Source organism: Pseudopipra pipra, chromosome 4 (assembly GCF_036250125.1).
Source record: "Pseudopipra pipra isolate bDixPip1 chromosome 4, bDixPip1.hap1, whole genome shotgun sequence".
In the NCBI taxonomy this organism is placed as follows: domain Eukaryota; kingdom Metazoa; phylum Chordata; class Aves; order Passeriformes; family Pipridae; genus Pseudopipra; species Pseudopipra pipra.
Genome location: NC_087552.1, coordinates 63,457,154 through 63,483,309, shown reverse-complemented (window position 1 = coordinate 63,483,309; position 26,156 = coordinate 63,457,154). Strand labels below are relative to the sequence as shown.

Below are 26,156 nucleotides of genomic sequence, written 5' to 3'. Positions count from 1 at the left end.
AAATCTCACTTTGTACAATTGCCATGTGAACAATTCAGAGCATGAAAATATTAAGCCTCACTTCTATGTTCCTGAATTGGAATTGAATTTTTTTTCTAGATATGTCATTACAACTTACCTTACATTACACTGAGTCAGACAGCAGTGTAGAAGAGGTACTAATTAGTCCCACGAAATATCCCTTGTACTTTGCTGAATGGTAGAGGGCATGTTTCTTAAACTTAAGCCCTCATTTTTCACATTTAGAAAATAGGGCTGGAATTACTGATGCTAAAAGTGTATAATGTAGTGAATCCTAGTCAGATGGGGCAAGATTTTACTGGACAAATGTGCTGGAGGGAGAGGAGTATGGCCTGCCTCAAATTACTCTCCAAATATTCCCAGTGAGAACAAGGAAACTTAAAGCAGGTGGAGACTTTTCTGTTCTGTTTGCTGAAGTGAAGTGGGAATGGTTGTAGTGGGTCGTCTTGCAAACCTCCTGGGTTTTTTTCCCATGCAGCAAGAGGGAACCTTTGAAGCTTTGTGTCTTCTGGGGCTAGAGCAGTTCTGCACTGCTGAAGTTAGTGGCATGAACCATCCACCAATGAAGTGCATAAGCAAGTGGAATTGCTATTTAGTTGAAATCTGCTTTTCCAGTAGTTAATTATACTTCTTGTATGTTTTTTCATGTTTGTTTCGTTACACCTAACACAATGTTGTTACCTGCTGTGATTTTGAATAATTCATGATATTAGTATGCAATTTGGGACCATCATAACCCTGAAGCAAACCAAAGGTTGATTCACTGTTTTTGTCTCTTTGAAGGCGAATGGAAGGCAGGTTCTGGCTTCTATGGTCCTCTGTTAGAAAATCAATTTTAAATCATTCAATCAAGTTAAAGTAGACATAATAAGGATATGGTATCACAGTATATTTGAAATATTTTTATGAAATCACTTGCTAAGATAGAAATAACCTGAGTAAATCGGCCCTGGACCTCTGTAAACAGCAGTGTCTTGTTCTTTCAGTTAATTGTTTCCACAGATGTAGTCAATGACAACATCGTGTTTATCCTATGGCAGTGTTACTGCAGCTCTCAATTTCATTTGATTTCATTTCCTTTTCTTAATGGATGGATTTACCAAATCTAAAAATAAAATCTTTTTTTTTCAAATCATGACAGGGATTTTCTTACATTGATTTTGTGAGTTGCCCGGGAAACAAGAAAACACTGAACTTAGGTCAGAAAAATGGTGTCATGCCAACCACTGTTGTTTCTGTTTCTTTGGTTCCAGCTTAATACTAGATAAATTATATGGCTTAGGAGGCCAGCTGATAGCTGATGCTGGCAAGTAGGTTCTGAACAAAGATAGGTGTGGCATGTTTGTTTTGATTAGAAGAAAGTCAATGGAAATATTCCACAATGAAGAGTCTCCCTCAGCCTGCCATGTGCACTGGAGTTGCTTCTCTCTGCCACTGTCTGTGCTTCGTTGCATTGACTCCATCTTTATACGGGCTATATCAGCCAAGATCTTTCAGAGTGCAAGAATGAAATCTTTCTGGCAATCTTCACAGGTTTGAGATATTTTCTGATTTTTCCAAATGATGAAAATGCTGGTACTCTGAACGTGAAGCAGACCTGTTTAATGTTAAAACAAAGGTCATTCCTAAAGGTTAACTGCCTTATAAATAGCCAGATTGTTCCCTCCACTCACTACAAGTTTGCAGTCTGCTTAATATATGCACAGTCAGGGAGAAGCTGTAAATATAATGCTAAAAGCAGACGCTTGGAACTATTGCTCTTGCTTCTCTTCAGCTTATGCAACTGTTTGCAGTAGCTTGCTGCCAACACAACTGTTGTGTCCTCGTACTTTGGGCTTCATCTTATAAGTCTTCTGAATATGCTGTTCGCATTCCAACACTCTTGAACAGATCTGTGTGAGGAGGTTTTGCAAGCCCAAGTTGTTAACTGAAAGCCACAAATATATCACCACTTGCTTAAGTCATTAGTCTAGAACTGAGCTAGCTCATGAAGTTATGCCAGCTGGAGTCCTCACTAAAAACCAAAACCCTAGTAACCAAACATTTTGACCATCAGAAGCCTGGACTTCAAATCTTATCCAGACAGATCATTTCACCTGCTTCTCCCCTTGCAAATGATTTGAAGTTCCTTCTTCCAGAGGTTTTCCAATAAGTCTTGTTGATCTTTCAACTGCAGCTTTATGTCACAGAATCACAGAATATGCTGAGTTGGAAGGGACCCACAAGGATCACAGAGTCCAGTTTCTAGCCCTGCACAGGACAATCCCCAAGAGTCACAGCATGTGCCCAAGAGTGTCAACCAAATGCTTCTTGAACTCTGTCAGGTTTGGTGCTGTGACCACTTCCCTGGGGATCCTGTTCCAGTGCCCAACCACCCTCTGGCTGAAGAACCTCTTTCTAATATCCAGCCTAAACCTCCTCTGAAAAGATCAGTGTCTGCCCCTCCTCTTCCCCTCACAAGGAAGTTGTAACTGCAATGAGGTCTCCCTTCCATCTCCTCTTCTCTAGGCTGAACAGACCAAGTGCCTCAGCTGCTCCTCACACAGCTTCCCCTCAAGGCTCCTCACCATCTTCGTTGCCTCCTTTGGACACTGTCTAACAGCTTAATATCTTTCTTATATTGCAGTGCCCAGAACTGCACGCAATATTCAAGGTGAGGCCCCACCAGTGCAGAGTACATGCCCACTGATAGCTGTTCTCTTCTTGTCTGCCTGTTCTATCTGTATCCATAGCCATCTCTCTGCAGACAGACACAGAAGATCTCTGACAGTAAATAGCATTCTTGCTCCATATGCATGTAAGTCGATTGAAGGTGATGAGGTGATCCAGGAAATTGCTGCCCTCAGAAATTCCTGGGACTGTGCTGGAGGCATAGGGTAATCTCTCATACCTCTCTATCACTGTTGATCTCCAAGAAATCCTGATAAAATTATTGTCTAATGCTTTAGCAAAGTGTATGAGGGAAGGATGCATTTTATGTAAATTTAGTCAGGAAGTCTTTGAAACTAATTGCTTAAAGTGAGTGGGGAAAGCTGATGGAGTGTGATAGACATACAGAGGATTTTTTTCCTGCTTTCAGAATAGATAGTCTTGATTAACTGGGCTTAGTATAGCACTGCATATATTAACTGAGCATCAAATTGCTCAGGGGATGAGCCTGCTCTGTGCATGAACTTTACAGGCCATGCTCTGAATGTTATTACAGATGTGAATTTAGGAAGTTTTGGAGTTACTCTTCTATGGATAAAACCACTGTTTTTCGTGAACTTGGTATTGAGTTATTGTCCTGGCCTAGTGTCAATATTTTTTTAGTAGTAAAAATGGAATTAAATGCACAAAAAAAATATGTAAAACCATACCTACAGTCTACCTACAGTACAGCCTACCTACTTTTCTTCTGAAAAGTCTCAGACTTGGGAGTAATGCTAGGGAAATCCTCCTTCACATATGCTACTCGGTGTTGGTACCCTGAGAGGTGTCAAAGGCTTGTCTGTCAATCAGTCTGCTACTTCACCTGCCAGGTCCTGTTTAGTCTTTCTGATTTGTGCTTGTTGGACACGCTGACTTGTCTGCTAGAAGAGCCTCTGAACTTTCTTTGCTGCTGTTCTAGACATGGTCTACCATTCTGCAGGTGTGAGCTGCACACCTTGTTCCTGGTACATCACCTTGCATTTAACCATATTTGCATATTTATAGAAAGTCAGTGATTTCATTCCCACACTAGCTGGAGGATAGAGTTACAAGTTAGAACTATGTGCTTGATCTAGAACTGGGATTTGCATAGATGTCTACATGTATTTGACACCTGAGTAAAACACATCATTGTGCCTGCTGTAGTGGGTCAAATCTGGTGTTCTTAAGTATGTATAAGTGCATGCCATGGACCTATGGATACTTCATTTCAGTGTGAGAGCTGGGCACCTGCTGTTGATTTGTGTACCATTCCCTTGAAGATACCTTGACCTAGTTTTAATAGAGAAAAGATTTTTACAACATCCAAGACTGGATAGTCTTCTCCGTGCTATGCCCTGTGGACACATATGATCCCTGCCTATGGCCATGAGCATTTCACTGTGGTGACTGGTGAATGTGTGACAAAATGGACAAGGTCTAAGGAAAAGGCAGAGCAAGAAGCAGCTGCAAGAAAATGTGCTGGAGGGAACAACTCAGTTAACAACTGAGCTTAAAATATTTTCGTAAAATACAACTAACATGAATTAACTCAAAATATTTTCTTTCCAAAAAAAAAAAAAAAGAAAAAAAACCCCTAACTTGAATGAATGGGCACTAGTGAATTAATAAAAAGCCTAATGAAAAGGATCTATTGTGTCTGACCGTAAGGACCAGCCGGAGAACAATTACAGGTCTTTGGAAAAGTGAAGACTGAGATTTCAGTGGGTCTCCTTTAACAGGAAAAAAAAGATGGATATGAGCCTTTGATGAGCAGCACACAAGGTTATATAGGAGTCACAGCATATTCTGTCTTATTTGGGACAGAAAGCCAGATGCATCACTGTTACATAAGCCTGCTGACCTGCATATAGAGCTTTGTGGTAACAGCAGTTTCAGAAAATAAATCCTGTTCAATTTAGCTTACATGAAGATATAAAATCCCACAAAACACATTCTTCCCTAAAGGGCTTGGTTTTGAAATTTAAATTGGGAGAGCATGAATACCTGGGAAAAAGAGGATGAGTAAAAAGACAATGTGATGCAAGCTCAGTCTGCTGACTAATGGTACAATCTGTATATTAGGGAATGGGACCACACCAGTCATAACAGCTCATTATTCAAGTCATGCAGTATGAAAAAAGATCATACCAATTTGCAGAGGATTTTGATAGGTTTGTTTAACTTTATATTATTCTGATTTGAAATGAAAATGAATAAAATAGAATATTTTCAGTTGGAAGGGGCCTACAGTGATCATCTAGTCCGAAGTTAATGACATCTAGAACTAGAGATATCAGAAGCTCCGGGGTTCCCAGCTTGAGGAATCCTGTCAGGATCCTCTGGCTGCTTAGGGTGCCAAGGAGTTGCACATTTCCAGAGCTTCCAGACTCTTGCTTCTTTTCTTTCTGCCTGGTGGGCTAACAGAGAGTTGGCAGCCTTGGAGTTTATGAGCAGGGATACTCTGCTCTGAGTTTCTTGGCATCCTGCCTAATGAGATCTGTAGAGGAGCCAGCAGCTTAGGAGCTCTGCAATCTCTGAGACAATCCTGGAGCAGTAACTTCTTTTTAACTCCCACTCTCTGTCAGCCTGTCAGGAGTACAGCTGAAGAACAGGGAAGAGGACCTGGCAGGAAATCAGGCGTGATTTCTGCAGTGTCATCAAAGTCAAATGTGCCATTAAAAATGTTTCTGCCCACTTTCAGTAACCCCACAGAGAAACTGTAACAGGTCAGCACCTGATCCTGGAGGTCCTGCATCTCTTTGCTTTAGATATCATGGGTGCAAAGCTCAATGAGGCAGAAGAGAGGACACAGAAATATTTACACCATCCCAGTATCTTTGTAGTTGAGATGTGGGTCACCTGCAGCTCTTCACACAGCGCTAGTCTGCCTGGAGTCAGGTGGCCTACAAATCCCAGTTGTCCTAAAGGTATTGGAGGACACGGTTATTCCAGGACGGCTCTTGACTGACATAGTGGCTAATATGATAGTACTGGAAAAGCAGATGAAGTACATGTTGGTTCCCTGTGCTTTTTCCCATGCTTGCTTTATGATTGACCCTGAGGTCTGCATCTGAGTAGAGATATTGGTCCGAAAGGGGTGGACAGGAGAGTTGTCCAGGCACATGTGTGTCCCAAGCATGTACTAAAATTCAATACAGATATTACCAATCTAAGTTATAGCAGCCTAAATGTTGCTGTAATTTGTATTTATAATCTGCAGCTACAGAGTGACGTTTTAGCAGCTGTGGATCCCTAGAAGGTGAACATCCTCTTGCTTTCCCTATCCAGAGAGTTGGAGGATGATAATACAATGGGCCTTGCGGCTCACTGTCATGACTGTGGCCCCTGCAGGGTGAACTAGGACTAATGATGCAATGCAAAATTGCCCAAATGACAGAGAGAATCTGGGCCACTGCGTTCATCTTGTCTGATTTCCAAATTTTTCAGTGCTCAGGGGGACAGGATTATAACAAAGTTTGACTTCCTGCTATGTAGGTCATATGCTTTATGCTGAATCCTCCATCACAGGGGTAAAGCTATAGCAGGGAAACTTGCTTTGCTTCTGTAAATGTCAATGGGAATAACAAATTTTTTCTTTTATTAAATAATTTTCAAGTAGTTTGATTTGTGGTAAAACCATTTAGGTTTTAACTGTTGGTGGTTCATTAAAATATGTTGCAGTAACAATGTGTTGCAGTTATTAAGCTCTACAGGCTTTAGGTTGCTGTGGCTGAGCAAGATTCACTGTTGGTCTGGAGGTTTTACAGGTGACAAGCTGTCTACCTGGCTCCACCGTGGGGTGTTCAGAGGTACCATCACCCTGCTGCTCCTGCGACCACAGCTGTCCATTCGCTGTCTCTGCATACAGGGCTGTGCAGGCTGATACACAAATCTGCAGTGGGTTGATCTGGGAACAACCAGATTTGCTCATAGACTTGTAAAGATACTGCTTTGATTACTACTTTAAAAAAATAAAACCTGACCTACTCTAGCAGTTATTCTGGCATTTAATGAAACTTTGTAAAGATCAGGCAGGGAAAACAAAGCAAAACAGAAATGCCCAAATATTTGTGTCCTCCTGCCTTCCTAAGCTTTTGCTATGGGATGCAGAGCATCTAGAAATCCTCTTTGTCCGATGCTGCTTTATCTGCATTGGATGTGCATGCATCATTTTTTCCTGCAAGGTTGGAGAGGTAGTGGGATAAAAAATGCTTTGCTGAAATGTGAATTCACTTGCCCAGTTTTCTTAGGCTGACAGCAGCAAGGCAAACCTGCTGATCAGTTACTTGTATGACTGTGCATTTTAGGGGAAGATTTTTCTTTGTTACTGCTGCAGCTCTGTTGTAGCAATTAAAAAAAAATGTGTCTAAGGAGGAGGCAATAACTCTGAAAGTGTCTTTGATGACTAAACATTAAACTCTAAATATGCAGCGTTGCTGCTGATTTTTCCAGTCTCCTGTGAGTCATAAAATTTTGTCTCGTATCAAGTGAGCCATCCTTAAGGACCTTGATTTAAAAAAAAAAAATGCCTGTGACTCTCCCCCAGTCAAATAATTTAAATGAATGGTTTTCTGTAGGACATTTGTAATGCTTTTCAGATCATTAAAATCCCTGAAGGACAGTGGGCAGGTCTTCATTTGCAGGCATCACTGCTGTCCCCAGGACAAAGCCCCTCTGGCCCAAAGGTTGCCGTGCCCTAGATGAGTACAACCCTCAGTCTTCTGGGCTTCTGTTATCCATGCAGATGTGAATAGGACTGCCTGGGAAGGCCATGTAGTAAAGAGACAGCATGCTCCAGAAACTGAAGGGCTCAAACAGCCTCTACTTCCAGGGGCCTTGTTTTGTCCTGCTCCCAAGTTGTGCTCTTCAATCCCAGCAGGTCTTTTGGATTTTCGTGGTTGTACTTACCGCCTTGGCGTGAAGCATGTTTTTACAAGATTCATGGCTGTTACCAACTGCAAATGTACCTGTTCCAGTGGTGCTCTACAACTGCTCTGTGAAAAAGATATTACACAGTACCAGTAGAATCTAATCATGAAGATTTCTATGTTAAGAGTGCTTCTCTGAGAAACTATAAGGGAAAGAATTTGGAAATAACGAAGTTGAGTGTGCTTCTATTGCTTGGGGTTTTTTTGGGGGGGCGGAGGGGACCTGTGGGACTCTTGTGGTTCAACCTGTCTGTTGCATATTCAGCACTGGAAGAAACACTGTATGTCCCAGTTGTGACTGGATGCACTATGGTGCTAAAGCACTAAGTGAATGACACTAGATATGAAGTATTTGTTATGGGTTGTTTTTACCATCTCTTACTGTTGGTAATTTTTTGATAATGGCAATTTCTTTAACTCAATCTCAGCAAAACATGCACATGATGGGGATTGTCTCCATTTTTGACTTGACCAGATAATCCTTCTGGAATTTTCTTTTTCATTGAGCTGCATTGCATTATTGTTTTGAGATGTTTCTCAAAATCAATGTGCCTGCTATATAGAAGGTATCACTCTGCCATTGTATTTGGACATGTCATGCTGTTACTGTCTCTACAGTATGACGTTAACTCATTTGCATTAGCCTTTAAATCCATTATGATTGTCTTAATGGGAGAAATGTAAATAACACTAAGTTCACGTGCATAATTTACTACAAAAAAAAAAAAGCCTCTATTTAATAAGTGCTGTTAGATTTTCAAGGCTAATAAAAGCTCTGGGGTATATAAAAGAGGAAGTGCCATTACATGAAAATCGAATCGGCAAAGTAAATGGAGTCTTGTGGAAGATCCTTTGAATACAAGGGTGTTTTAATTGTTTCTTATTTTAAGTTGGAATAGGGCCACTCTTTAATTAGGACTAGCACTGGGTGAACTCTATAGTAAAAAAAAAAAAAAAGTCCAGCTGGTTTTTCCTTTTTGTGTGTGTGTGTTCCAACAATCTGTGATCAGTCTTCAAGGTTTCCCAGTTTGTCGTTTTAAATTCTTGAACTGCCTCGTATTAGCATCTAAGCCTCTTGGCAAGCTGGCTAGCTTTGGCTGCTTGTTCAAGATTTTGGGTTAGCAATTGATCTCATAAGTGTGTATGTTACTGCTGCCTGTCTGCAAAGTTGTGGGATATTTGATGAGCAGGAGGTTAGACATCGGGATTCTTCTGTAAGCATTTGCATCTCAGAGCTGCAAAGGATTGCAAGGATATTGTTCTAGAAGACATTTTTGAAAGCATATATATTGTATATACATTGATAGGCCATTATCAGAAGAAATTAACTTCCAGAATGATATTCAGCATGGCAGTGAGTTCAACTGTCCATGCACATTTATAAGAGTCACATTTCGACTCCTCTTCACCGTGGTTACCCAATCCTAATTAAGACTCCTAAGTTGTTCTTTTCTAAGCAGTGTGAAAATGAGTGTTTCTGTGTGTGTCTGCCATTTTTCTGAAGAGCTTTGTAACATCAAATAGCAGCACTGCTTGTATGTTGTACATTGACCGTATTCTACTGTTACTGAAAATAATGTATTTTTTACAGAGTTTGAGTAAGACAAGCCTCATTTCTCATTCATGAATTAATTTTTCTGGAGTTACACCATTACTTACACCATCAGTTTCATAAGAAAGAAACTGGCATAAAGCCAGAGCAATGATGTTGAAACAGATCTATAAATGTAACACAGTTTAGTATTGAATACCTGTATGAAGGACAAAAATGTATTTTTACATACTTTCATTTTCTAACATTCTAAGAGAATATAATTTATTTGTGGCTTTCAGCTCTTGTGGTTGGTTAGTTGGTTGTTGGGTTTTTTTTCCCTTGGATGCAATTCTTTTCCTCTGAGTTATAGGCAAGCTCTGTTGGCCTTTGGTTATAAATGGGATCGATAGGTCTTTATTCAGAGTTTAATGAGATTCACACCTCTTGAGCTGTAATGTGAATCCATCAAATAGAAATGAATTTTAGAAGTGGCAATTTGTGAATGAGAAGATTACATTGAATACTATTTGACTTTCTTTTTTTTCCCTAAACACAGGAATCAAATGTTTTTGCAAAGATCGGTATGGTCTCAGTTATATACCATTTCTTTACCAAACAGCAGAGGGATCCCATGTGTATTGTGGCACAATTCAGCTTTGTAACATTTCCTTTCTTGTAATCACTTGCTTTTTTGCCAGTTTTTCTATTCCCAGGTAATAAAAAGTTTTCTAAATTAAGATGTTTATATTTTAAAATAAGGCACTTTAAAGCACACATTAAACAATTTATGGTAGATAATTTTCTATTAAAGTGTGTGTGTGCCACAGACACATTGATTTTTTGTAATTAATAGAAATGATAAAATGACTGGATGCTCATGATTATATAGGTTAGACCAAGTAAAATACCTGTAATTTCATTGTAAAATATGAAAGAACAGCACAAGCCCTCATGCCTGGCATTTTCACTCAATCGTGCTACTGTAGCTCTAGAATAGTGATAGAAACCAGTGGTGCTTCAGTGGTACTAGAAAAATTATAATCTGTTACCCTTGATAAGGGCAGAGACACAGCAGAGTACTTCCTTTGTATTTTACAGCAACAACTGGTGTTGTATAGTACCTTCTTCAAATATTTGTTCACAATAGCAAAAATATGTATTTCTTTGCTGGATATAAAGAAATTTTATTCATCTCTGAAATTTTTCAATTTCTTTATTTTAAATACCTCTAGTGACAGAAACCAATGGAAATATAGTGTTTCTAGCCCTGCACATTAGAGTTGAGACGCTGAGCAGCCACTGTGTACTGGTGACTTCAGATCTTTAATGCTGTGTTACGTACTGAGGAAGTGTTTCCAGTAGGCATTGACTGATATTATTCTGCTGTCAGACTGGATCAGTTGGTAGTGCATGATGGTCCACCACCTAAACTCATCCCAGATTTCAGACATTATTTAAATATGTTTTTACAGTGGTATCACCATATTTCATATCTTCTTTCAAATGATCCTGTGTGTTCATTCATTCCAGTTGGACTCAATGACTTGAAAAGTCTTTTCCAATCTAAACGATTCTAAAAATGAGCGTAGGCACTCTCTGAAGATGCCATAGAAGTTCTGGGAATGTGTGTACCATCCTGCAGCTCTTAGTTTTTGTCCTTCCAGCCCCAGTATTGTTTGTCTTAAAAGTCTCTATATTGGCTCATTCCTTTCCAACTTTGGTGTACGCTCTGAAAATTTTTGAAAAGCTTTTACTTCTGTTCTTAAAGGAAGGAAGATGGCTTCCATCCACCCTGTGCTTTGCAAGGGATGAAGACCATGGACCCTAGCAGTAGGCACAGACTCCTGCTCTCCAGGGAATTAACTGGAGTCGAGGATTCAAACAGGACAGCCGTCTTTAGGAGGAGGTGCATGGTCAGCACTAGTTCTGTTCCACCAGAATGAACTGAGGTGGATGAGCTTATGCAGAGCAGTCAGTACTATTTTAACTTTGTATTCCTTGTATCATCTATCTCCGAACAAGCCGAGCTTCGTTAAAAGTGGTAGTTTAGGTACTTGAGGGAGTAGAGCTCTTGCCCTGTGAGGAGAGGCCAAGGCATCTATGCTGGTTCACCCTGGAGAAGAGTCAGCTTTGGGGAGACCTCGCAGCAGCCTTTCTGAATCTGTGAGGAAGCAAGTGAGAATCACAGAATCACAGAGAAGATGGAGCCAGGCTCCTCATAGTGGGGCATGGTGAGAGGGTGAGACACAGTGGGCATAAGATGAAACAAGAGAAGTTCAGACTGGATATAGGAAAAGTATTTACCTCATGAGAACAGCCGAGCAGTGGGAGGCTGCCCAGTGAGGCTGTGCATTCTCCAAGAAGGTTTTCAAGATTTGGCTAAGTAAATTCTGAGCAAACTGGTCTAACATTGAAACTGACTCTGCTCTGAATAGGTTGATCTGAGATTCCTTCCTCTGATCTTACAGTTTCCTGATACTTAGCACAGGATGAACAAGTACAGAGGTGAAGGACTGGGAGCAGCTAGAAAAGATAAATGCTGGTGGCTCAGAGGGGTGGTAAAAGATTGGAGAACATCAAGTGAGTGCATGAATATGGATCACTGATCTTTGTTATGCTGGAAATGATTCGGTCCTGGCTTAGAGAGCAGTGCATAGTCATCACTTTTATGTACAAGGTTTCCTTTAAGGTTCCAATGTCACAGACAAGTCAGTTTTATTTAATGACCTTCTACATTAGCAGTTCTCTGTACTGGTGACTGAAATTGATTTTGCTGTGATGTGAAGGAGCACAAGCCCAGCCTCTGCATCATTGCTCAACCATGTGCTTTAGCCCTACCAAAGAATAGGACGACAAATTTCTGAGCATCAGAAATACCCATGTTGAAATTTTTAGGTCCATTATTGATAAAGACTCAGCTGGTTTTTAATCACTGAGTTGCATGGTTGGAAACTGCAGCTTTGTGTTTAAGCCCTGGAAATGTTTTGTTGATATTTTTCTTTTGTAAAGTGACATCACAAAGACCTTTCTTATTTTCTTCAAGCATTTCACAACACAGTCTTCCTCTCTGACCAGAGTAATTAAATATGTCAGGGAAATAAGACTGCAAGGAGCACAAGGTTTCATAAAGACTTCAGGTGGAGAATAAAAGGAGGGATGAATAATATCTCACAGGAAGGAGCAAGGACAGACAGAGAGGATGAAAAGAATGTGAAAGCAAAGAGTCTGATGAAACAAGAAGGGAAATATAATTGGTAGCTAACATTTCAAGAAAAAATAATGAAAATTGAAGGAAATATTATGCAAATTTTGACTTTTACATTTGTAAATGTTTCTTAGTCTAGCAGTGCATGTTTGGCACATATTCTTTATACTAAATTTTGGAAAATTAGAGAATTTAGTTTGAATTTAAATTGGTGATTAATAAAAGACGTGATCACTAAAGTGCACAAAAAACCATAAGATCATTGAATTAATGCAATTTTAATCAGATTTCCATTATTCTGGCCACCCTAGTTTTTGCACCTGATACTTTAGGGACATTCTGGCATTTGAACAAGTCAGTAAACAGACAACTGACAACAATGAGTATCTTCTGTGCAAGCAATTGAAGAACTAAAATTGCAACCTCTCTGTCTTCCAAAATAAGGCTACATTTTAGAAGGACATAGAGACTCACCCTTCTGATCTTCTCCAGTGCCTATGTACAGTGATGGGATCACAGACAACAGACTTCATGTATGACTGGAAGGAAAGACAGGAATGTATTTCAGACTATCCCAAAATACAAAACCAGCTCTGCTGTTACATATTTCTTTTTGTAATATTAATTACGAATGGAGAAGTATCTGATGTCCTGAAAAATCCTTGGAAGGTGTGGATAGCAAAGGTTGAAAGTGTGTTCTGTTGGTTGTTGTTTTGATTGCACTTAGACTACAAAGACATTAATTAAAAAGAAGATGATCTATGGAGGCTCTAGTAGTGTTCCCTTTCTCTACCTGGAGATAAGAGTGAACTGCAATGGACTTTCTTTGTTCCCAGTACATCCTGGAGCTTTATTAGAAAATGCAAAGAGAAGAAATTGCAAAACCAGTTTTGTTTGGATCCACCTACAGCAAAGGCAGAAATAATGTATAATGTCTTATGAAGGTTGCAGAAAGCTTCTGGTGTTGTTCAGAAGCAAGTCTGAACATTTTCCACCTTCTGATCCAAGAGAGAGATTTGAACTAGGAGATATGTAAGGGCTCTAAATGCCTCTCATCACTAGGACTCCTTGATGTGCTCCTGCCCAGCTGGCACTCTCCTTGCTCAGTGACTGACTTTTGCATATCTCACTGGTTTTGTGTCCTACAATAGCCCATCTAGCTGCTTCTGCAAAAATAAGGACCTCCCCTTTATTACCTTGCTCCACTCTGCAGGACTTCTTTTCATATCTTTTCTTCATGCTTTGAAAAACCTTTCCATCCTAAAGTACAAGCCATAAAGTTTCTCTTCTTTTGCAGTTTTTAATTTTTCTGTTTTGAGGGGCATGTTGGTGAATGGGACATGTTTTAGTAATGACAGTTAATTACTACCACCAGTTGGTTATTATAATAATAATTACAATACAAGTTTTCTAAATTCTGTATGTTATTACCATTTCCCACACTCCTCATGTACTAAGAGGTATGTTTCTCCAGTAGACATCAAGTTTCAGCCAGAGTTAAGTATGCATGCAGTGCATCACTGGTGATATTTAACAGTAATAATGACAGCCTGACATAATATTTTGCAGGCCTTGAAACCTAATATCTGAGGAAGGATTCAAATGATACATATTTCTCTGAGAAAAGTCATAGAAATAGGACTTACTTGGAAGGTTGGATTTATGATGGCTTTCATTCCTGGATTGATTTTTATCCAAGAGACTACTTTTGTAGATTCCTGCCAAGGGAGTTATGGAATAGTGTTGGGAAGATGGCAGGGAGTGTTTATTTCCATATTGATAAATGGATGTTTGTCTTGTGTACAAGAAGGAGTAGCAAAAGGGAAAAGTATGGAATGTACTTTTCATCTTAGTAAATCATGGGAGAATGTCTCAATAGTTTTGAACAGTTCAGTTTCTAAAATGTGCTGACAACATGCTATGTTGGAAGCACCTAGGCACAGAGCTTCCCAAATGCTTCATTTTGACCTTGAATGAATAACAAACAAATCCTTAAATTGTGAAAATCCAGATACTTATCTTATGCTTTTGTCTTTTTTTCCCTTCATTTTTTTCTTTTTCCCTCCTTCCTCTTGTCCAGGAAAGAACGTATCAGTCACACAGAAGAAGCAGTAGAGCTCCCAAGGACTGATGAAATGTGCTTTGCCCTGGTGGTGACTGCAGCTGCTACGTTACGTGAAAAAATGAGAAGTTGCCCTAAATTACCATCTGTGACGTTTTAGCCACCTCCTGTAGTGGAAGCTGGTCATGTGGGCCAACCCTATGTGTGGTTTGAGACTGAGTGTCGTTTTGCTTTCTTGGGATCTCAGCATTTGCATTTTAAAGCAATTACCAAGTTAAGCACAATCTCTGTGTTCATGGGTCTGCCTGCATGGGCATGTAGTATCTTCAGCCTCGTAGGGCTTTGAGAATTTCTGAAAGAGCCTTTGATCTGAGTTGGGATGTTTAGTATTTCTGAGGGCACATACTTGAGGGTACAAACTATTTAGCAAATGAGACAGAATGGCATTTTTACAAGGGTAAGTAGGAATTGAGAATGTACTTCACGTGCGCTGAGAGGCACTTGGAACATCAAAGTGCTGTGTCCTAATACTCTGAGTATTTCAACCGCGTGAATAGGCCACACTGAATTTAACTTTCAGAAAAGTCATTTACAGGCATACATGCTTTTCCTGAAATAGGTGTGTTTGTGCACACTGGCTGGTAATAGCACACATGGTGCAAACACATTTTGCAATCACACTGCACACTACAGATTACGCACCCATAACCCCTTACTATTCATCTCCGAGTATCATTTTTGAAGGCAGGGAGATGCGGATACAGGCGCAAGACTTGTGGATCAGGGGTTGTATGTGTACATCCATCCCTTCTGTAACTAAAGGCACACAGCACTGTTAAGTCAGCGGCAATACTCGTCCTGACCTGAACGGCAGCAGCCATGGGTACTGCTCTCACACTGCCTCTTATGTTGTGATGCACTTTCAGTTTTGATAACTGTTTTATGACTTGTATTTTCATTTTTATTTTTTTTAATGTTGAGCTAACTGCTAGGATGCGCTGTCTTTGCAATGCTTAGTTGCCCAGCAATTACAGATATACTTCAAAAGGAAGCAGAAGAATAATAAACTGTGGAATCCCAAATCAGATTAATGTAATGTGCATTTCTAGATTACGATTAGTAACAAGATAACACGGTGTCATGGTAACACTTGAAACTTAACTACAAGTTCCTAAAATAAAGCAATGACATATGTATAAGTTTCTATCCATTTGCATACTATCCACCTGAAAACATACATCATTTTTACAACACCCAAGCAATTAAACCCTACTTTTTCCTTCTGAATTAAGTGTTGAACTAAAATATCATGCCTCTTTCCTAGTATTTATGCATAATCTCCCACCATAAATTATAAATGTTGATGAAGAAGCTGTCCATTTTGTAACATCTTAGGCTTTCTGCCTTTTGGTTTCATTTTAGAACAATTAGCATAAGGAATGTAGAACACACTTTATTCTTTGCGGTTTGTACCACATTCATGTCCTTGAAATTCTACCACCTCCTAATACGAAAATTGTCTCACTGATATTGGAAAAGTCTGTTTATTAATTAAGTTGATAGACTAGTGGGTGCAATTCATGTGGCTGAGGGTTGGGAATTAAAATCCCAACTTTACCTCAAATCACTGTAAGAGAGGAGTAAACTTTCAATGTGAGATTGCTAGCTAAGATGGAGAGCCTAGCTATTATTTTCTAGTTGCCTTACAGTGAAAAGTGTTGTCTACTTGTTATAGAGTCTGACTTTCTTTCACTAAGCAGAAGTTAACTTGTTTAATATGCTATCTATGGTAAAGGTGTCAGGATATGCTTTACATGTATTGTCATTTTGTGTTAAACTTTCACAGAATGCAAAATTGGGCACTTTGTTCTGATTGCTTTATATGCACAATACTGCTTTGACCAAATTCGTTAGTCAAAATTAAGATGCTGCAAAGTTCTTTGTAAGTAAATATGATCTTCTTCTGTCACCTTAAATAGACAAAATGGGCAGTGTTACACGGAAAATATTATTTCTTTGGCAGTTCACTTATTTATGTATACTGTACTGTATAGACCACTGGAGGATATTGAAAATATAGCTTACAGGTTGCTCCTTACACAACCTTTAAATCCCAAATTCTGTTCTTCACACCTCTGTGGATGGCAAATGCTGAAAGTAAAATGATTTCCTCCAGCATGATAATCATGTTACATTCAGAATAATACAGTTGCTGGGAAATATTTCATATACACAGCAGAGTTCCTAGGATAAACCTCCTGCTAAGGCATGGCTGATGTTTGTCCTTGTGGCCTTTTGAATAGTGGAAAGTCTGATTTGTGTTTAATAAATCTGCCTGTATTTCTCACATGCAGATGAAGGTTTTTAGTATTTGAATTTACTGTTGTTGTGGGGTGGAGGGAGGGACATGTGCATGCTGGGTTTGCCACTAATCCTTTGGAAATCCTTTAGTGCCTTAAGGAGGCAGAGGGGGAACAGACCTTAGGATTACAGAAACTTGTTCAAACCTCTTTCCTGCTTTAGCAGAATTGCTTCAAAATATATTGTGCCTTTGGCTCCAAATATATTTGCATTAGAAATCAGTAGCCATGGGATTATGGACAGGACTTTTTGCCCCTGTACAAATGTTAGGAAAGAGAGCATACTGTTTCTTATATAGGATGTGAATTAAAAATGTAGCTAACTTAAATTCTACTGTTGAGATCCATGAATACTAGGAAAGTTGCAAGTTGCAGTTAAAGCCAGAAAAAAAAAAAAAAAGGAAAAAAAAGGAGAAAGTTTATATATACTAGATGAAATGCTTGTACCACTGAAGTGACTGGCAAATTTCCACTTGCTTCCCTGGGACCAATATTTCATGCTTGCTTCTACTTGTCTTAATAAATTCTCACAAGTGATAGACACATGGGCATTATGCTCTCTTTAACATTGTTTATGCACATAAGGGAAGAAAAGAGAGATTAGTAGTTGTGGAGACCTGCCTTGATTTGGAGTTGTTTGGATCTGTGGTATAAATCTCTGTTCACTGTTGTTTCTCTGTGTAACATAAACTATTTGCTATGGGCATATGAATATTCAAATGTAAATTCCAGTGTGAGAGGTTACTGTGCAGTGTGCACTAACCAATGCCAAACAACTACATTTTTCTACTCTCTGAACCTTGGTCTTTTTGAAAAAGAGGGAAAATGTAGCTAACAGATGAAAACCACTCCTGTGCCAAAAAAGCTTGCATGAGGCAATTCATGTACTCCCTGATGGTCCTAAGCAGCTCTTAGGAAAAATTGAATAAGCTTTTAGCTCATGAGCGAATTTTATCTTCTAGGAAATAAGAGCAATTTGCTAAAAAAAAAAAAAAAAGAAGAACTAAAAAAAATGAAGGCCTGAAAATCAGACTGGTGGTGGTCTTCTGTTTTGCTCCCTGGGATGACAAGCAAGTATTAAAGAATATGTAAATAGTTTAAAAAAAATCATTACATGGCTCGCAGTATGTGAGACAAGGCCCAGCATGGAACAGATTTTTATAGCTTATTTATAAATTACACTTCTGCCTTTTGTTTGGAACTTGGAAAAGAAAACAGTGTAAATCAAGAAGTGAAGACTTACTGCACATATTTGTTGACTGAAACAAAAATATTTCCCCACCTCCTGAGGTATTAGGGAGTAATTTGGGATGAATAATGTATGGAGTTCTTGGCTTTTGAGCTCTAGTGCTGTACAACTATTTAACTCTGCAAAGCCAACAGAGGGATGGTAACCAGAAGTCATGAAGATTAGTTTTTAGGGCCACAAATTCATATAACGAGATACCAAAGAATGCACAAAAAGGCTGATGTTTATGGTGTGATACTTATTAAGCAGGTGTACCAGCTAGACTGGGGAGGGAGGGATATTTGTAAATAAATGCAAAAAGGTTTAAACTCTGACCCATGACCACTCTGTAACTGGGTGTCAAATTAATTTCAGCTAAGTGAGAAGCTTCAATAGTATGAGACAGGCCACTCATATTTTAACTGTTCCATTAAAACCTTCTGGGTAACTTTTCAGCAAAGTTTTCCACTCTAAGACATTTGTCATTAATATCAACTGTACATATGTATTCATTTTAATTGTAAGTAGGGACAATACAGAATTGTAATGAAGTCACAAAGTCTACTTGATGATTATCACAGATTTGTAACTCTCACTTAAATTATGTAAGATACGTTGACATTTTATCTTGTTAACAAGATGTATTTTTCTATGTTAGTCAAATGTATAATTTGTACAATTTTGTATATTAAATGTATGCATATTTTAAATTAAAAACTTCATAATTTTATTATTTTATTATTTTAAAATGGTGACAAGAACTTCTGAGAGACAGCTGTAAATATAACTGTATCCATGGAAAGCAACCCATGAATTCTCAGTTTTGAAAAAGGGGTCAGCTGGTCTTCTAACAGAGTAAGAAAACTGCAACACCTGGGTCTTGCTCCACTTGGTGGATGAGCTGCCATTCAACTTCAGCTGATTTAATGGAATGAACATGAATTAGCAGAATACTATAAACTGGATCACTGCTCAGAAAGTGGGTAACCAGAGCCTTCTCCAGCTTGTAGTGTTTTGTATCCACAGTTCCTACATGCCAGGAGACAGTCCAAATCACCAATCCATGGGACAGGGTTTTGTGGGGGAGGGTAACACTGCTGGCAGAGATACACCAGTCACGCAGAGGAGAGAGGGAGACTCAGTGACTTGGCTGCTCAAGTCACTCTTCTGGGAGAAAGAAAACTTTTGTCTCTGTCACACTCACTCCCTTTGAACTGTTCATGGCTTTTTTGTCTGCTGATTGTTCCAAAATGCACAATAGCAAAACCAGATGCAAAATGTACATTGCATATTCTCTGAGCCCCCACACCGGGCAAGTCCTGTTCTAGCTCGTGATGTTCACACTGTTGCAAGAAGAGCTCCAGATACAACTAAAGCCAAGCCAGTACGTGAGATCTTTTGTTGTGTGAAGCAAGCATATCTCTAGCTTTTTTGCTCTCTCTCATCTAGGCTATTTGGAATAAAGGTTCTTTAGGAAGACGGTGCACTTTCAATCAGGTTCAGTTCTCTTTTCATCAAGCAAGGTCAAGACAGGATGGGATGCACTGTCTGCAAGAGAATATACCAAAGCAATGTATTCCTCCAAAGTTGCATACTTTTTTTTAGGCAAATTCACAGGGTGACAGGGTATCAGGTTGTAACTGCGTCTGCTTCCATAGTACCTAAAACTGCAATCTTACTCAACTTAAGGACAGTATGTATCCGCTGTCTTAGCACACTTAGTTTTTAATAAACTAAGGGCTAAAGTATGAAAAAAAAACCCAGACAAAAACGCCAAACAAAACAAAACAACCATTTAAAAGTAAAGAAAGACACTGGTGCGATTTTATGCTTCCTTGTAACTAGAAAGTTTAATGCTGTTTTCTTAAGCATTGATTTCACATGCTCTCTGAGTCTTGTGGTCTCCTTATGTATCAGCATTAAGATGAATGTCCTAACTTAATACTGCAAAAATAGCTTTATTCTTTTTTATTCAGAAAAACTTAAGCAGCTTTAGAAACCTGAACAATGTTATCTAAATAGATCCCAAGTGTAAACAGAGTCCATCTTTCTTAGCTTTATGGATGTTAAATAACGGATACTCTTTATTTAGCAGACACATGTACTATGTGCAACATATGGGACCTACTATAGGACCATCAGAAGTTTTTATTCTGGAGGTTGAAAGTAATCTCCTGATTGTAAAGAAGTAACTCATAAAATAAATAATTTTTCCAATATTTGTGAAGACAGGCAGGTCACACATCACACTCCATGTGCCACCTGCATATTTCACTAACTGTCAGGGTTTGGTGTACTGTGGAGGAACAAATTGACTTTCTTTTTTTTCCCAAATGATCAATAAATCTCAATGTTACCATCAGGAACAAAAAAAAAAAAATCAATATTTGCCCACATACAAGAGAAGACTTTAAGGAAGTAACAATGCAATATCCTACAAGCTATACTTATTTTTTCACACACCAGTGAAACCTCCATATGATATTAATGTGTTAATGTGGAAGTATGGTTTATTAAGTGAGCTGTGGAATCTTGGGCAATATATTCTCAGAAATGTCAGTCATGATTAAAATCAGTGTGTTAATAACCAATAATAAGTGAAATTTTTACTGATTTCCTAACTCCCCTCATGTGAACAACACCCACAGTGTTAAATGCACACACAGAGCATTCAAGACAGCATGTACCTCTGCATTATAACAAATGCAGAAAAGAAAGATGTTTTCCTTTGATGCATTTTTTCAATGCTCAGCTATCTCACATTACTGCTTTTTCACATGGTCTTGGTCCATGGGTACTTGTTAATGAGAAAGACGGTTATGTGGACTCACTTCTGATGAAATCCCAGGGACCTCTGTCTTTACCTCCCACTTTTCCTGATTTGTAGCTTGCAATTTTTATTGTGCAAGGACCACCAGGTACACAGACAACAGTCCTGTGTGGCTGGGCTTGTATTCAAACAGCATAAGCATGTTGTACATGAGCAGTAAATAGGCCTTGTGATTGATCCACTATGCTTCAAATTTGCTTTGTCACATAATTAATCTCAGAACAGTTTCTTCCAATATATTATTTCAGAGCAACAGAAAATGTCCCTTATGTAACTCCTGGGGTAGTCTAAGGCTGTGACAATTGCCTGAGATTGGCTGCATGTGCAGGAGAGGAGTGTCCAAGGATTTGTGATTTCGGTCGATGATCTCCTTGGGCACTGTTAGACAGGTAAGTGTGTAAATACGGACTTTCTGAAGTGGGCTGTGCAGAGACCCGAGGGTTACACACTCTCCACCCCTCCTGCTTTAAAAAAAACCCCTCCTAGTTTTTGGGAACTTGCATCCCCCACAGCGAAACGAAAGCCCGCCCCCGGCCTGCCTCTCTTTGCCGAGGCCAAAGCCAGGCAGGAGCCGGCGAGGGCTGCCGGCCCGGGGAGCCGCCCGGGGTGCTGAAGGGACAGCTCCGGGGGCGCGCCAGGCTCCCGCCGCGCCGAGGGGGGGTCGCGGAGCCACGGCCGCCTCCCCGCCCTCCGCGGGGCTCGGCGGACACCTCCTGCCTCACATGACGCCCCCTGCCCCACAGGACACCCGCTGACCCTCGGGGCTCGGCGGGGCGGCGCGCCGGCTGCTCTGGGTCCGCGGGCCGCACACTCAGGCCCGCGGAGCCGCCGCCCCCCGGCGCCCCCTGCCCGATGGCGGGGCCGGCGGCTCAGGCAGCGCTCGGCGCGATCACTTCCGTGTCAGGGCAGGCACCCGTCGCCCTGCCCGCTGCCTGCACCCTGCACCCTCCACCCTGCTGCCCGCACCCTGCACCCTGCTGCCCGCACCCAGCTGCCTCCGCCCTGCTGCCCGCTGCCTGCGCGCCCAACCCACGCCGCCGCAGCGGGGGAGCGGCAGCCGGGGGCGGCGGGGCGGAGCAGAGCCGCCACCACCCCTGCGGGCAGCAGCTGCTGCGGCAGGGACAGCGCCAGCCCTACTGCCCGAGGGCCTGGGGCTGGTGGTGCTTCCTCCCCGACCCCGGCCACCCCTCTCTCCTCTCCCCGCTGCTCCCCCTTCGGCCGCCGACCGAAGCAGGCCCGCCCCCCGCCCGCACCGGGGGCTGCCGCGGCCGCGCCCCCCGCCCCGCCCGGGCAGCGCCGCAGCCTCTCCCGCGGAGGGGGGCGGGGGCAGTGTCAGTGTGCAAAGTGGGAGAAACTCCCTCCGGCTCGCTCAGGGGGACTGGGGAAGATTTGTAGCTTTTGTAGCTTTTCTCTTTTTTTTTGTCTTTTTTTTTTTTTTTCTTCTCTCGCCCGAAGCCACGCCATCAGCAGGTGACCGGCGCCCGCCCGCCCGCAGGACGGGACCCCATTGGCACCGGCCGTGTGTGCATACGGCGGGCGCCCTCCCTGCCTCCTCCCCCTGCCTCCCGCCCCCCGGATCATTTTATACCAGGGGAGCTGTGCACTGCGGTCCCTGCTCGGGGAATCGCTGCTGCTCTTCCCATTCGTCAGGGGCTTTCCAATCACCTGCCTCTGCCACCCTCTCCGCTCCGCTCTTTGTACTTTATTTTCACGTGCTCTTTACTAACACGGCTATTTTTAAATTCCGCTCGGATTTATTTCTCTCTCTTTCTTTCTCTCTAATTTTTCTTTTTTTTTTTTCCTTTTTTTTTTTTTTTTTCCAGGGGGTGGGAGGGGGGAGGGAGGTTAACGTTTGCATCTCCCTAAGGGAAAGATCCCACCAGCCAACCCAGCTTCGCCACTGCTGCATCCATCCATTCATTTTTATGGTCACTAACAGCCTATCCCGGTAGTGGAAGGTGCAGAGAAGTGGGAGGCAGGCAGTGAGAGAGAGAGAGAGAGAGAGAGAGAGAGATCCGGACAGCGAGAATGGCCGAGAGAAAGAGGAACTGGAATAAAGAAGATGACCTGCCTGTGTATCTAGCTAGGCCGGGCACGACAGCCCAGACACCGCGGCAGAAATACGGGGGGATGTTCGCCTCCGTGGAGGGGGCCTACGAGAACAAAACCATCGACTTCGACGCCTACAGCGTGGGGAAGAAGGGGTCCCGGACCCCGCGGAGCGGCAGCCGGCACGACATGCTGGACGGAGGGGACAACTACAGCGAGACCGCCAGCGACATCAGCGAGATCTCCGGCTCCGTCATCAGCTCCCCGGGAGACCGGGACGACAAGACCCCGGGCGTGGAGATCAAATACCCCATGGGGAAGGAGCTGCTGCAGGGGCAGGACAATGGACAGGTGAGCGGGGCCCGGGCAGGGGGGGAGGGAGCCGCCGCCCCCGCTCGCCGGGTGAGCCGAGCCGAACCGAGCTTGCTGTGCTCTACCGAGCCAAGGCGAGCTTGCTGTGGCAGCTAAGCCGGGACGAGCCGAGCTGAGCCGAGCTTGCTGTGCTAAGCCGGGACGAGCCGAGCTGAGCCGAGCTTGCTGTGCTACGCCGGGACGAGCCGAGCCGAGCCGTGCCGCAGAGCCCCGCTCGCCGGCGCAGGGGGACGGGGGCCACCCTCGCGGGGGAGTTTCGGCACGGCAGGTCGGGGAGGCGCGGCCCTCTCCCTCCCGGCACGCTGATGCTCCGGGAAGAGCCCGGCTGGCCCCTAAACTACCTCACTTGGCTGAGCTTAGCGGTAGCGGGAGGGAGCCGAGAAATCGTTTTCCTTTGTAAGTGATGGCGATGAGTTTTCTTCGTTTCCCTTCCTGCCCGTGCCGGGGGGCTGGAGGGCAGCTCGGGTCCCTCGGCACCTCCCCTCCGCCCCCCGGAACAAAGCCGAGCCCGCTGCACTCCCAGGCCCGCCGGGGAAACTCCGCGGAGCCCTGTCCCAGGCACAGCCCCAGGATCTGCCCCGGTCCCTCCCCCCCCGACTCTGCCCCTGCTCCCCCCGGCTCCCCGTGCGCCTGCATTGTCTCCCCGGTAGGGAGCGCGGAAGGCCGGAGGATCGGCCGAAATCTCTGCCCTGGCTTCCGCACCTCTGGAGCTGCAACCTGGACTCATATAGTAGACTCAAGGGAAAAGTGAGCCGGTGGGGCTGGCCAGCCCCTAACAGCTGTGCTTCTCCATCTTAGCCCTGTCAGTGGCACGCCGGCTGGAGGCAGACCCCGGAGGCTGGCTCTCCTGGGAACCGGGATTGTCATTGATTTCCCCTTAGAAAGAAATGAGGCCTTGTAGTGATGTGTCTGCATGGATGCACCCTTTCCCTTAGTACCCAGCCTGGAGCCTCTATGGCTTGTCCACGCTCTGCTCTTTCCACAGGCTAAACTGAGAGTTTTCCACTCTTTTCTCCCCTCTTCAATTTGAGCATGAATGGTGTGCTGGTTTGCTCTGGTCTGGGGCTTAGGTGCAGGTGCCACATGGCCTGCTGTGCAGCCCATTGAGTGCCTGCTGCAGTGGGACACCGGAGCGAGCCTGGGATGCTGCTGCTTTCTCTGCAGTGACCTCAGGGTTGCCTTCGGAGGCTGCCAGCTGCAGTGCAGTCTTCTCTTTTCCTGCTCACCTGAACTCCCATTTTTTCCATCAGGACCCTGGGGCAGTGGGAGGGCACAGCATACCCCATCTTAGCACATCCCTGGTGCTGCCTCCCCATCTTTCCTGCTCCTAGTTCATTCTGCGAGTCAGGGTAGTGAGCACAAATGCATACTAACTCTCTGGATCCCACTATGCTGGCAAAGTTGACCAAAGTGGAGGGAGGAGGAGGTTAGGGGTAAAGCAGGCAAGATTTGGCCACTGGCTTCAGAAGGTGCACTGTAAGAAGCAGACATGTGTGACCCCTGTGCCATGGTGTCCAGAGCTTTTTACAAGCTTCAAGTGGTGATACTGGGGAAGATGTGTCGGGGATGTGGCCTGGGTGGTAAATGCCTTGTATGTGTATGTCACGGGGTGGCTGTGCTAAGAATCCCAGAGTGTGTCGTTGGAGGGATTAACTTGGGTGCAGCTTTGCAGTGCCTTTTACCCTTCTTGCAGTTGTTCACGGAGCCTTAATCAAGCATCATGGGTGGAGGGAGGCACTCTGTGAGACAAAAAGACAGAAGGGATTCAACTAGACACTTAACCTTTCCCGCAGCTGCTGACGTAGCATCCACCTGGCCTGTTGTGCCATCACCCATGGCCTCCCTGGGCACAGAACAGAGCAGGGTGTGTGACACTGGGCCAGTGACAAGGAGGGCAGAGCAGGACAGCGCTCTTGGGGTCAGAGCCATTGGTGAGGACAGAACAGGCAGTGCCATCAGGGACAGAGCAGTCAGGGCTATCAGAGGCAATGCTAGGGGACAGAACAAGGCTGTGCCATCAGCGTCAGTGCCATGGGAACAGCGCAGGGCAGCGCCATCAGGCTCAGTGCCGTGGGGACAGCGCGGGCAGTGCCACTGCCATGTGCAGCGCAGCAGGACCCACCGCCGGGGGTTCCCCCCCGCTGTCCCCACCCTGCGGCAGCCCACGCGTGGGACCCGCCGGTGACCTCCGCGTGCGAGTGGGGCGGTGGCGGGGCGGCGTTTCCCAGCGCCGGTGCGGGAGGGAGGGAAGCTGGATTGATGGGCTGTGAAGGGGGGCCAGGCGGAGGGGTGGGGGGACAGGAGGGAAGGAAACGCTTCCTGGGTTGCGCTGAGCGAATCCTGCTCCGACCTGCAGGCGGGAGGGCGCTGCTGCCGCCGGCAGAGGCAGCGCTCGCCGACCCCCCCGGGAGCCTCGTCCCTGTTTGATTGCAGCCGGAAAAAAAAAGGTGCCGGGTTTGCCGGGCTCCCCTTCCTCTGGGCGACGGAACTTCGCCCCCATTCCACCGCTCTGCCGGGTCGCCCCTGCCCCGCCCCATCACCCGACTGGGCTCCGCATTATTATTCCTGTCAGCACCGCCGGTGTTCGGTTGGGCTCGGCTCGCTCCTCGCGTTCGTTGCGTGCGCCCGGTGCTAGCGAGAGCCGACACCGACATGTCGTACCAGGGCAAGAAGAGCATCCCGCACATCACGGTAAGCGGCCCCGGCGCTCCTTTGTTAGCGGGGAGGGGAAGGGCGTGCGGCGGGAGCGCCGCGGCCGCGCAGTGCCCGGGGCGGCGGGCAGACCCCGAGCTGCGGGGCCGGGGCTGCCCCGGGCGGGGGGTGCGGGCGCCGGCGCCCTTCCTCCTGCTGCTGGAGCTCTGGGTGCGGAGTGATTTTATTTTATTTTAAATTTT

The 26,156-nt window shown here is 43.8% G+C and overlaps 2 protein-coding genes across 4 annotated transcripts in view; both read left to right on the top strand.

The window, feature by feature from the left end:
- C4H4orf50 (chromosome 4 C4orf50 homolog) overlaps nt 1-18,749 on the top strand; it is a 78,655-nt gene extending 59,906 nt beyond the window's left edge. For both annotated transcript variants that reach the window (XM_064653257.1, XM_064653256.1), the window contains exon 14: nt 14,442-18,749. The gene's annotated coding sequence lies outside the window, so the exon portion shown is untranslated. The remainder of the gene's footprint in view (nt 1-14,441) is intronic.
- A 3,726-nt stretch (nt 18,750-22,475) lies between these two features.
- The window catches only part of CRMP1 (collapsin response mediator protein 1), a 51,141-nt gene continuing 47,460 nt past the window's right edge, over nt 22,476-26,156 (top strand). The window contains exon 1 of one of the 2 annotated variants that reach the window (XM_064653272.1): nt 22,476-23,241. In XM_064653272.1, the coding sequence (XP_064509342.1) occupies nt 22,870-23,241 (372 nt within the window). In that variant the 5' untranslated portion in view covers nt 22,476-22,869. Of the gene's footprint in view, nt 23,242-25,558; nt 25,954-26,156 lie in introns of those variants that run through there. The other variant, XM_064653273.1, reaches the window with a different exon arrangement.